Here is a 13,144-nt window from a genome sequence, read left to right as displayed (position 1 = left end):
AGACTGCATACTTTATTGGTTTTCCTCCTACCTCACTTAGATGTCCTTTCTTTATCTTTCTGAAACTGCATACTGATACAATCAATCTGCTCAACATTTCCACTTCAGTGTCTCATAAACTTATGAAACTCAAATGTCTGCAACCTGAAACTTCAAATCCACCTGCCCCCCCCCGCATTTTTTCTACCCTTCACCTTTCCCTGTTACAGTTTATAAAACACCATCCCTCCACAAATACTTTTTCTTACTTTCCACGTGGAATCGTCAACTAAGCTTTTTGTTCTACCTTAAATGCATGCAGAAAGTGGATCATGGTCTAACCACCTTCACTACTTGCACTCCAAGTCAATGCAACTACATTATGCAGTGACTTTCTGAATAGTTTCCTTGATTTTGCCCTTGTCTCGTTCCCCAAAGTTAAGTCTGTCAAATACAAGATTATATCAGGATTTCTCAGCCTTGCTACTATAGACATTTTGGACCAGATAATTTTTGTTGCAGGAGTTTGTCACTCTTACAGAATGTTTAGCAGCATCCTGGCCTCACTCTACCCACTAGGTGCCACTGAGTTGTGACAGTTTCCAAGCCAAAAATGTCTCCAAGACACAATCAAATATCTTCTAGAAGGCATAGTCACCCCTGGTTTGGGAAATAGTAGTTTACATCATTCTTCTGCCCAAAATTCTGATGACTCCCATTTCACTGAGAGTAAATCCTGAAGTCCTAGTCCTTACTTGGCAGTGTGGCTCTGCCTGACACCAACATCCCATATCCCGTTTCTCTCTATGACCTGTCTGCTGCCCTTTCACCTCTGTAAATGCTCATTTGGTCACACTGGCTTCCTTCCATTCCTTCCATATAGTCACACGCACTTCTACATTAGGAACTCAGAAATAACTGTTCCCTCTACCCAGAATAGCATTCTGTATTTCTGTGTGGTTAATTCATCTACTTCCTTCAAGTCTCTGCTCAAATTTGCTTTACCAATATAGCTTATTCTGATCTCTCTTTTACTCTGCAACCTATGCCCCTCCCACAATATATGTAAAAGCACCCTTACCTGCAGTACTTTTATTCAGAAAATTTGTCATCTTGTAACATGGTTAGTAATTCACTTTTCTTGTGTTTGTTCTTTTCGTTGTGTTAGTATGAGGCCCTTACATATATAATACTTCTAAGATTTTTTTCTCTCTTTTAAATTATGTTTATTTGTTCAAAAACAATTTTTTTTAATCAGTGGAAAAGGACTAGTCAGCTAGATTTAGGATAGATAGGATTTGCATGCTTATAGATTAAGGGGAAGCAAAATGAAGAGAAAAAATAATGTAAACAAATATACAAGATACAGAAAGATATAGATCAGTGCAAAGACAGGTTTTTTTTTTAGTATACCAGTCTGACTGCAGTTAGGGGTTCAGGATTTGGTACAGAAGAAAGATATGACTAAGAAGGTAGGTTGGAACCAGACTGAATGAATATGAACTATAATCCTATCAGAAATGAGAAGTCTGAAGATTTGTCAATCATTGATAAGGTTAAAGTGGTATTGTGACAGGTACCAGGGTTTAGCTCATTCAAAATCCATTCCAAACTTCTAATGTCCTTTCCTGTAGTTTTGAGATAAAAACCTGTAAATACTTTGTAGATTTCTTTCAGTAGGGTTCCAGATGTGATTCAGTTTCCATCAACTCTGTGCACTTGCTTAAGACTTAAATTCACAAACCAAGTTAAATAGGGAAAAGGTCAGGGAATGAGACATCCATTTTACTGGAACAAGGCATTGTGGTGCTAGACCTGACATATATAAACAGATATTCATTCGGTTTTTCAGTCCCATGTTACAGAGCAGTCATATCACTCTCCAGTAGATGAGTTTAATATAATCTGATTAATATTTGTATTTAGGTGTTTTTTATTTGTTTGTGGACTGGGGCTTCAACCCAGGAGTGCTTAACTACACATCCCCAGGCTTTTTAATTCTGGGTCAGGGTAAAGTTGCAAGGGCCTCACTAAATTGCTGAGGCTGGCTTTGACGTGGGATCCTCCTGCCTCAACTTCCCAAGCCACTGGGATAACAGACATACGCCACCACACCTGGTCCTGTAATTTAGATTTATCTATACCCAAATAAGTGTTTTTAATATACCTATACCTACCAAACATATATAGTATAGATTTGTATATATACAAACGTACAAAATTTGCCATCCTTATGCATAATAAAGAAGATTTGTATTTAAATTAGCAGTTTACATTGTAATCTTTTTGTTTCATGGAGAAAGATATTGTTAGCCATTTATTCTACTTTGATAGTTATCATTTCAGCTTAAGAGTAAGGGCCTTACCATAGTGGAGGGATTCCTAATTTTGAGATCAAATCTTATGGCATTTGAGGCTTTCCTACGTGTCCTTATAGCACCAGTGAGGTTCAAAGGGTAATCTATCATTTGAAGAAAAAAAAAAATTCCTTCAATTGTATTCCTATTTGAAAGGGAAAAAAAGCATAATTTCTAAGCATCAAAGCAACAGATTTTTTTTTTTTTTAAACTGGGAGTTAATATTTGGTGTTTGCCTTACTTGAAATGATAAACTGTTTAAATTGTCCTTGTTGTAGTCTTATATAAGAGTTTTGTCCCTAAACTCTGATGTACAATTAAATCTTTAGAAATCCAGATCCAGGGTTTTTTTCTTTTTGATCTTTCTACAACTTGTTTTTCCTCCACCCTATGCCATAATGTGGAAAAGGAAATTCCTGATCCTGTTATGTCTAAACCAAAATTACTGCATAACTAGATGCATGTAACACTTACACCTGGTATTATTGCTTATCATTTATAATTTTTGGCCATTCTAATCAGTATTTTAAGATTTATATTGAATTGTATAACAAAAATTGTTTCATGTTATTTAGTGTTAATTCATACGCACCTAAATGTATTTAATAAAATTTTTCATATTGACCCTCTAAAATTTATATTTGACTTCTAGTCATATAAAAGTTCTTAATCTAACATTTGAAAAGAATTGCTCATATCCTGCTTTTAATCTAATAATTCATTTTGTAGGTTATTGAAGACAATGGTGTCCGAAGAGTTGTTGTGGTTCCTCAGGCACCAGAGTTTCACCCTGGTGGTCACACAGTCATCCACCGTTCTCCACATCCTCCTCTGCCTGGTTTCATTCCTGTCCCAACCATGATGCCCCCTCCACCACGCCATATGTACTCACCAGTGACTGGCGCTGGAGACATGGCAACACAGTATATGCCACAGTATCAGTCTTCACAAGTTTATGGAGATGTAGGTAAGATATCTTAAAAAACTCTACTTTATCGAGTTGGATATTCTTTGCTCAGATATGAGAGATTGTGATCATCATATTGTATAAAAGAAACAACACATAGTAAAGATAACACAGTTCTATTGCCCAAGCAGTATGTTAAATGCTTCATCCTCATGATCACCCTTTAAGGCAGATGAGTAAACAGAAAATCAAGAGAAGTAACTTACATCATACAATAATATTTAATGGGATCACATTAAACAAGAGGTCTTTGCCAGTGTCCTGCAGTGCAGGCTCTGAGGAAATTTTCAACCAGGAATGGTCATATCATTGATAAATTCTGAAGTCTATGATGCTACTACACAAAGTTATTAAGTTCCTTGAGTGATTGAAAAAAAGCCAGAATGATCCATAACTTCTTCTCTGAGGGAGTTAATAGATTGTTGGGAACAGTAGACTACCACACACATATGAAGTAATAATTTTATTCCTTCTTATGACTTTAAACACCACTTATGTATACTGACAGCTCTCAAATATTTATTTTCAATAAAAATTCCTCCTGTAATCCCAGCAGCTAGGGAGGCTGAGACAGGAGGATTGTGAGTTCAAAGCCAGCCTCTGCAATAGCACAAGGTTCTAAGCAACTCAGTGAGACACTATTTCTAAATAAAATAGAAAATAGGGCTGGGTTGTGGCTCAGTGGTTGCGTGCTCTGCAGTTTAATCCCCAGTACCAAAAAAAAAAATTTCTCCTCTGAGCCCCAGACATCCATTTCTTGCTACCATCTTTTTTTTTTTTTTTTAGTTGTAGATAGATCCTATATCTTTATTTTACTTATTTATTTTTATGTGGTGCTGAGTATTGAACCCAGTGCCTCACATGTGCTAGGCAAGCTCTCTACCACTGTGCCACAACCCCAGTCCCAGTTTTGCTACCATTTTGATAACGCCACTTGGATGTCTCCTGTATGACAGCTAGAGTGTATGTGATATCATTCTCAGTTTTGGACCCCAGAGTCTGTTTTTCTTCTGTCTTATTCATCTCAGTAGATGGTATCACTAACCAGTTTGCTAAAATTAAAGCCTGATGGTCAGATGAATTAGTATCTCTTTTGTTTTTGAAAGACTGCCAAATTATCTACTACTTCTCTACTGCTACTCAAATCCAGTCCACCATTAGTTCTTTCCAGGACAACTGAAGTAGCATTCTTCCACTCAGTTTTTTTGGTTTTTGTTTTTATTCTTACCCCTAATAATTCACTTCAGCAACAGTAACCCCTTTTTAAGTATTAACTCGATCATATCCTATTTAAAACATTTCGGCGACTTCCCATTGTAAATTCCAAACCCTTCCCCTAGACCAGGGTTGCCATTGATGTTTTGAAACAGATAAGTCTTTGTTGTGGGGAACAAAACTGCACATGGTAGCAGGTTTAGTAGGCTCCCTGAGCTTTACCCACTAGATCACAGTAGCACACAGCTTCAGCACATTCCCTATGTCCCATTTTAACATCTAAAATTGTCTCCCGATCTTGCCATTTGTCCCCTGGACCTGTGGCCCCTGTCTTATTCTATTATTGCCCCCCTCCCCCATTTTTTCAGTTTTTCAAAACCTTAAAGCCCTTTCTTGCCTCAGGATCTCCGCACATGTGTCCTCTATGCCAAGAATGGTCTTCCCCATTTTCTTCAGGTTTCCCCTTTTCTTTTAAACTTAAGCTTTCCAGGGTATCCTCCCTAACCTTAGTTATAAGTCTCTAGCACTGAAATCTATTTATTTTTTTCACAGAATTCACAGAGCTTAAAGACAATTTCTATTTTCTTTTCTTTCGGTTTTTTTTGTTTGTTTGTTTGGTTGGTTTTTTTGTTTGTTTTTGTTTTTGTCAATTTGTATGTCTTGTTTCCTTTATTTGACTATAAACTCCCTAAGACTTCAATCTGGTTTATCAATCAGTGTTGTTCAGTGCCTGCCACTTATGCTCAGTAAATTTGTAGAGAAAATAACTCTAAATAAAAATTTAAGTTATGCAACACAGCCTGTAAGTAATAGATACATTGTATTTTTTTTTTCCAAACCTATCCATTGCCCACCTAATGCTGATTGATCCAATAAGTCTAGATGGGGCATGAGATTCTACATTTCTAACAACCTCCCAAGTTGTGCTCATGTGGTGGTCCAACAAATATACTTTTGACATCTCCCCCCACACACCTGGTGCTGAGGATGGAACCCAGGGCCTCATGAATGTTAAGCAAGTGCTGTACCACCGAGTTATGTCCCCAACCCCAAACATACTTTACAGTAGCAAGAGTTTATGCTACAAATAAGTCCCATCCTTCTCTCTGTATTGTTAATTTTGACAATTTTTAAATGTGTTTGAGGAAAAACAAAAAGGATAACTGGATATCACAGTTATTAGTATTTTGCATTGTTAAAATCCCTAACCAATCATCCAATGGTAGAAGGCAAGATTCTTATTGTATTTATGTTTATAAACCAGGAAATCTACCACTGGATTCTGATAACTGATAGTACTGGTATCCTAGCCAGAGAATCCCTTTTCTGTGCACATTTTGTATGAATTCCTAAAGTGAGACCTGATGGAACATTTCTTTGTCAGTCATACCATTATCAAGCCTGAACTTAGCTAGACGGTATGCTCATAAATTTATTATCTCACTTAATCCTCAAAATTCTGCAAAAACAGAAAACTGAGGTTCAGAAATGCTAAATAATTTTTACAAGGTCATACAAGTTAGTTACTGAGAATTTCAACCATCTTAGATCTGTTTGACAATAAAATTCGTGCTCTACCACTGTAACATTTTTGTTTCTTGAGAAATAAATAAAATATAAAGCATTTGAATAACCACAATTTAAATGTATGTACTAATTGGTTACATTTTTAAGTTTTATTGTTTTTGTTAAGTTATAATTCACATAACAGAGTTTACCATTTTAAACTGTACATTTCAGTGGTTTTTAGCATAGACTCTGCAAGTTGTGTATTCCATATTCAAAATGCTTGAGACCAGAAGTATTTCAGATTCTGGAATATTTTCATATATATAATGAGATGTCTTGGGAACGGGACCCAACTCTAAACAGAAAATTCACCTATGTTTCATATATACCTTATATACATAATTTGAAGGTGATTTTTTTATATGCTACCTTAATAATTTTGTGCAACGCATCGCAAGAAGTCAGGTGTGGAATTCTCCACTTGTGGTGTCATGATCAACACTCCGAGTTCCAGATTTTGGAGCATTTCAGATTTTTGAATTAAGGATACTCAACCTGTATACACTACATTCACTACCACTATCTCATTCTAGAACATTTCTTTCATCCCCAAAAGAAACTTTATACCTATCAATAGTCCCATTTTCCTCTTTCCCTCCCAACCTCTGGGTCTATGGATTTGTGTCTTCCGTAATGTGTCATTTAAATGTATATTCAATATATGTATTGCATATGAAATTTTCATTAAAATGTTCACACAGCCGGTAAGGCTTGGTGGTGCATGCCTGGGTATAATCCCAGTGACTCTGGAGACTAAGGCAGGAAGATCTCAAGTTCATGGCTAGCCTCAGTAAGTTAACAAAACCCTTAGCAACTTAATAATATCCTGTCTAAAAAAAAAAAGAGCTGGGGATGTAGTTCAGTGGTAGAGCACCCCTGGGTTTAATTCCCAGTACAAAAAAAAATGCTTATATACTATGTGGTTTCTTTTGTGTCTAGGTTTTTTCACTTAACATGTTTTTGATGTTTGTATTATCACATAGTATTTTTTCACTCCTTCTTATATTTCAGTATATACTGCATTAAGTGGATGCAGCACATTTTGTTTATTCATTCTTTAGTTGATGGACATTTAGATTATTTTCAGTTTTTGTGAACAAGATTTTGTATTGACTTGTTTTCACTTCTGAGTATATACCTTAGAATGAAATTTCTGGATCATGTGCCAATTGTTTTCAACTAATTGTGAAACAAGCATACTTTCCCTCAGCAATTGCATCATTAGTATTCCCCACTAGGAGTATATGAGGATTCAAATTTCTCCACATCCTTGACAAAACTCGTTATTGTCTCAAATTTTGTTTATAGCCAACCTGTTACAAGTGAAGTTTTATCTCATTATAGTTTTGATTTGCTTTTCCCTAATGACTACTGATGTTGAGCATCTTTTTTATGCTCACTGGCCATTTGTGTCTTCTGCAGAGAAAGTTCACTATTCTTCACCCCCATCTTTTTTTTTTTTTTTTTTTTCCTTTTTGGCACTGGGAATTGAACCCACAGGTGCTTTACCACTGAACTACACCCCCTCAGTCTTTTTTTTTTTTTTTTTTTTAAGACAAGGTCTCACTAAGTTGCCCAGTCTGTCTCAAACCTGGGATCATTCTGCTTTATCCTCCCAAGTAACTTGATATTACAGGCATGTGCCATTATGCCTGGCTCTTTACCAGTGTTTTTTTTCATACTGTTTTTATTATTGAATTTTGCTTTACATATTCTAGATAGAATGTCTTATCAGATACATGATTTGTAGGTATTTTCTCTCATCTTTTCATTTTCCTCATGGCAGCCTTTGATAAAGAAAAGTTTTTAATTTTGATAAATTCCAATTTATTTTTTTGTTTGTTCTGTGTTTTTGGTTCTTATCTAAGAAACTAAACTGTTGACTAGTCCAAAATAAATCAAACAGACCTTTGTTTCCTTCTAAGAGTTTTATACTTTTAGTTCTTACATTTGGGCCCTTGACTTGTTTGAGCTCATTATAGTATGTGGGTGATATAGGGATCTGAAGTTGTAATACTTTATGTAGATTGTTATTAAATAGTTCAACTTTTTTCTTTTTGCTAACTCTAAATCTTTTTCATTGATGATTTCTGGTCACAAGGGAGTTTAGTCAGGCAGTGTTTTTATTTATTTTATATGTTTGAAATTTAAAGAGACACAAAAAGCAACTGCTTACAGAAGAGTAAAAGACTAATAATAATTGCGGACATGTAAGTTCAAGTCTCATTTTTCACCTGTGATAATCATAGCATACCACCAAGCTGTTTCTATGATCAGTAGTTGGGAATAATGAAGGAAAGGAATGTCTATGTAAATTTACTTGATATATATATTTATAATTATAATCAAGTCATAAAGCTTTATTTTTCAACCAGTGGTGACATAGAAATAGCTTTGTTTTTCAAAATTATTCTTCATAATATTTTATAAGCTTTACATAATAGACATTTCCCAATCTTTCTCATATCATAAATTTTTGGGGGGAAAGTGATCTTAACATTGACTCTATTTCTTCCTAGACGGTCACTCTACACATGGAAGATCCAACTTTAGAGATGAAAGATCTAGCAAAACATATGAACGTTTGCAGAAAAAATTAAAGGATCGCCAAGGAACACAGAAAGATAAGATGAACAGTCCGCCATCATCACCCCAGAAATGCCCATCTCCCATAAATGAACATAATGGGCTTGTAAAAGGGCAGAATGCCAGTGGTGTAAACACAGGATCAGCAAAAAACAAATCAGGAAAAGTGAAAGGTGGTGCACAAGTGGATACAGAAATAGAAGGTGAGGATTTAAAATACTCAGGCATTGTCATTGATACTTTATATCACTGATTAACCTACTAGAAATATATTCTAACCTTTCAGTCATTTTGTCCTGGTCCAAGTAAACTAGATTCATACTCCTAACTTTTCCCAAATATGAGAAAGGTTTTAGAACCTGAACTGTTACCAGATTGCTGTTTTTGACAGTTTGGAAATCTCAGTAATTTCACAGGTATCATAAATTTTACTGATTGATTTTGTTATTAAAATATTTTTTTATTTTTACAGACTGTTTTTTGATTCATTGTACACAAATGGAGTACAACTTTTCTGTAGTTGTACACAATGTAGATTCACATCATTCTTGTAATCATACATATACATAAAAATAAAGATGAAAAAGAAACTAGGTTAAGACTAGCCAACAGACCATATAATTTCCCTAGAAAGTTTTATTCCTAGAATTACCAATATAATTTCCTATAGCTTGACTAAAAAAAAAAATTTTTTTTTTACTCATTGATAAGCAAACTCAGATAATATTAACCCAGATTCCATTTCTTCTGTTTCTAGATCTTTGATAAGGTTATCCTGGTTTTTATCAAAATTTTATTTCTCCCAACTTCTTTATGTGTAAATCCCCAGTATTAACTAGTTATGTCCTTAGCCAATTCCTCTACATAGTTATTCTCCATTCCTTTCTTTCAAAAGTTTTTTTTCTTTTAAAATACCCTTTACCTTCCATCCTTCCCCTAGTCTGTGACCTCCACCATCTGAACTCTGAGCACTACTTTTTATATATACTAGACTTGATCTCTATAAGCTAAATATAAACTGGATTAACAAATACCCTGTCTTCCATTATGCCTATAACATGAAGTTAGTACCCAAGTACTTTTAACTATAAAATTAATCCTCTCTACTATTTGTCTTGACTTCTGGAGTTTCTGTATGTATGTTCTTTGGGGTTTCTTTGATACTGACTGTGTCTCATTTCTACTGGTAGATCAGGCCAGGATTTAAAACGGTTTCATCAGACATGATGACGCGTACTAACATGCCACTTCATAAATACTAATACCACAATTCTCTCAATTCTTGAATATGTTTATCTAAACTTACACTCCTAATTCTTAGTATGTTGAATTATCAAATAATGTAGCTAATATTTGACTAGAGCTCAGATGTTTTCAGCTTTGAGGGAAATTTCAAAATACTAGCCTTGTTAACTCTTCCCATCTTCCTTTTCCTTAAAATTTTCATTCCTCACTAACAAATTTTAAATAGTGGCCTGTATATTAATAACATCTACAAAAATGTTCTTCACTTTTGAGACTTTCTGATTATTCTTTTCAGCATAGATGTTTCAGAAGAGTTAAGCTAAAGTTTCATGTATGTTAATGGTATCAGTAAGTTATGGTCAAGCAAATTATATTCTTATTTGGGGAAACCACAGTTATGGCATGGCATAAAAAATTGTTAGTTAATTTATTAAGAGGTTCAAGATTGGCAAATGAAAACTTCCTGAAGAAGAGAGTATTTTTTATACTTTGAAATAGAAATATATTTTTATAAGAAATGCTTACTGTTCACATATGTATGTGTATATGCATGTTTTGTGTGTGTGTATATACTTCGTAGATAATATGTATAAATACATGTATATAATTAATAGTCATGCTTAAACTTAAAATAGAAATTGAAGTAGCCAAATACTAAAGGACCACGAATGCTCTGTATAAAACTAAGTATAAAAACTGGAGAATAAGGGGGCTGGGATTGTAGCTCAGTGGTAGAGCACTTGCCTAGCATGTGTGAGGCACTGGGTTTGATCCTCAGCACCATATAAAAATAAACACATAAAATAAAGGCATTGTGTCCATCTACAATTAAAAAAAATTTTTGAAATAGAAAACAAAATCTCAAGTACCATTCTAGTTTCAGAAGATATATTTGAGAGAAGAAAGAATTGAATTTAAGTTTATTTTATTTTGTTTTATTTTAAGAAAAAGATGAAGAAACTAAAGCATTTGAAGCACTTCTTTCCAACATTATTAAACCGGTGGTGAGTATCTCATATTTTCTTGACATTTATATATATAGGGTGAGTTTGATTTGTTATACTTTCATTCAGGCTTTATTTAAAACTTAAAAGAAATGTGAGGTCGGTAATGTGTCATCATGGATTTGACCTAAGGAAAAATAACATTGATTAGTGAAGCAGAATATTGAGAGAAGCATTCAGTTTTTAAACAAGGATACAATGATATAACACATCATTGGAATAGGCATAGATCTGATAATGTGAGTACACTGAGTATCACGGCTTTAACCCATTTATATTATTTCCACATAAAGTATATCCAGTTAACTTTAGAAGCAAAATGAGTTAAAATCAAATAATAGAAAAACTAGAAGATAATTAGTATTTCCCAGCTCTTTACAAGTATAGATATAATAAATCAGAAAAATGTGTGGCTTACATAAAATTATCTATAAACATTTAAAATAGTCTTTATAAAGACAGAACCTGCCTACCATATGACCCAGCTATCCCAATCCTCAGTATTTTTCCAGAAGAACTAAAATTAGCATGCTGTAGTGATACATGCATACCAGTGTTTACAGCACAATTCATAGTAGCCAAGTTATAGGACCAGCCTAGGTCCCTGTCAACCAACAAATGGATAAATAAAATGTGACATACATATATAATTGAGTTCTACTCAACCATAAAGAAAAATGAAACTGTGTCGTATGCTGGTAAGTAGATAGAGCTAGAGAACATCATACTAAGTGAAATAAGCCAAAATGAGAAAATCAAGGGGTGAATGTTTTTCCTCATGTGGAAACTGGAGAGAAAAAAGGAATTTTAAAAAAGGAGATCTTGCAAGAATAGAAGGGAGATCAGTAGAGTGGAAACAGGAGGGAAAGGGGAATGAAACTGACCAAATTATGCTTTCTGCATGTATGAGTAGATCACAATGCATTCTAATTTTTTATATAGCCATGATGAAAATAAAAATTGAAAAATAAATGAAGAACCAGGTGCAATGGCACATGCCTATAATCCCAGAGGCTCGGGAGGCTGAAGCAGGAGGATTGCAAGTTCAAAGCCAGCTTCAGCAACTTATTAAACCCTAAGCGTTAGTAAGACCCTGACTCAAAATAAAAAATAAAGAGAGTTAGGCATGTGACTCAGTGGCTAAACACCCTGGGTCCAATCCCTGGTACCAAATAAATAAATAATAGAAGGAAGACCAATAGAGTAAAGGAAGGGAATCAGGAAGGAAAGAGGGGAGGGAAAAAGTACTGGGAATTGAAGTGAAGCAATCTATGTTATTTGCATTTATGAATATGTCAAAATGAACCCCATATATGTATAATTATAATGTACTAATGAAAAATAAAGACTATAACCTACTAAGGAAAATATTTACATCAGGTATGACAGAATATTAATATTAAGTGTTCATACAATTGACCTTTTTTTTGCAATACTGAATATTGAACCCAGGGTCTCACACATGCTAGGCAAACACTCCACTACTGAGCTATACCCCAGTCCTTTGTATTTTTATTTTGAGACACAGTCTTGCTAAATTACCCAAGCTGACCTCAAACTTGCAGTTCTACCTCACCCTCTCAGGTAGTTAGGATTATAGGCATGTATCGGTACGTCTGGCTCAAATTGAATTTTTTAAACCCATTAAGAGTACAAAGGATTCTTCATTGATAATCAAGAGAAACATAAACAATCTCCTCTGATGTTGTGTGAGGTCCCATTTCTCCATAAAAAGCTACACAAGCAAAAAAGAAAAAAAAAATGCATCATTAACATTAGCAAAAAGTGAGACAACTAAAGGAAAGTGTAATTAAATCATGGTATTTTTTACTGGACAAAATGATAGAGCTGTTAAAAAATATGACAGAGTAATAATTCAGAAATATTTGAAGATGTTCTTATAGAAGTCAGGGAAAAGGAATACTGAGGACCATACTGTTTGAACACCATAATTATAGTCTGTCTATAAAGAATTTAAGAAATGACTAGAAAGGAAAATACCAAACTACCACAGTAATTTTTTTTTCTCTGCTTTTTAAAGAGCTATAACTTCACTCCATTTTGAAAGCAAGGTCACAGAAGTGCCAGTGATTTAGATTGAATCCTGAATGTTTACTACTAGTATGTTAACTCTTATGGTGAAAGATATAATATAGAAATATATAGAATAAAAATAAATCTCCTATCACCCACTCCTTCAGCTTCCTTATGCTTAACAGTTT

General features: G+C 34.3%; 1 protein-coding gene across 4 annotated transcripts in view; it reads left to right on the top strand.

Moving 5' to 3' along the window:
• Fndc3a (fibronectin type III domain containing 3A) overlaps positions 1-13,144 on the top strand; it is a 174,516-nt gene that overhangs the window by 122,513 nt on the left and 38,859 nt on the right. For all 4 annotated transcript variants that reach the window (XM_047552169.1, XM_047552170.1, XM_047552172.1 and 1 more), the window contains 3 exons: positions 3,066-3,303; positions 8,607-8,876; positions 10,864-10,922. In XM_047552169.1, coding sequence (XP_047408125.1) covers positions 3,066-3,303; positions 8,607-8,876; positions 10,864-10,922 — 567 coding nt within the window. The remainder of the gene's footprint in view (positions 1-3,065; positions 3,304-8,606; positions 8,877-10,863; positions 10,923-13,144) is intronic.

This window comes from Sciurus carolinensis, chromosome 5 (assembly GCF_902686445.1).
Source record: "Sciurus carolinensis chromosome 5, mSciCar1.2, whole genome shotgun sequence".
Taxonomy (NCBI): domain Eukaryota; kingdom Metazoa; phylum Chordata; class Mammalia; order Rodentia; family Sciuridae; genus Sciurus; species Sciurus carolinensis.
The sequence above is the reverse complement of the archived record's forward strand: the minus strand, read 5'-3'. Positions and strand labels throughout refer to the sequence as shown.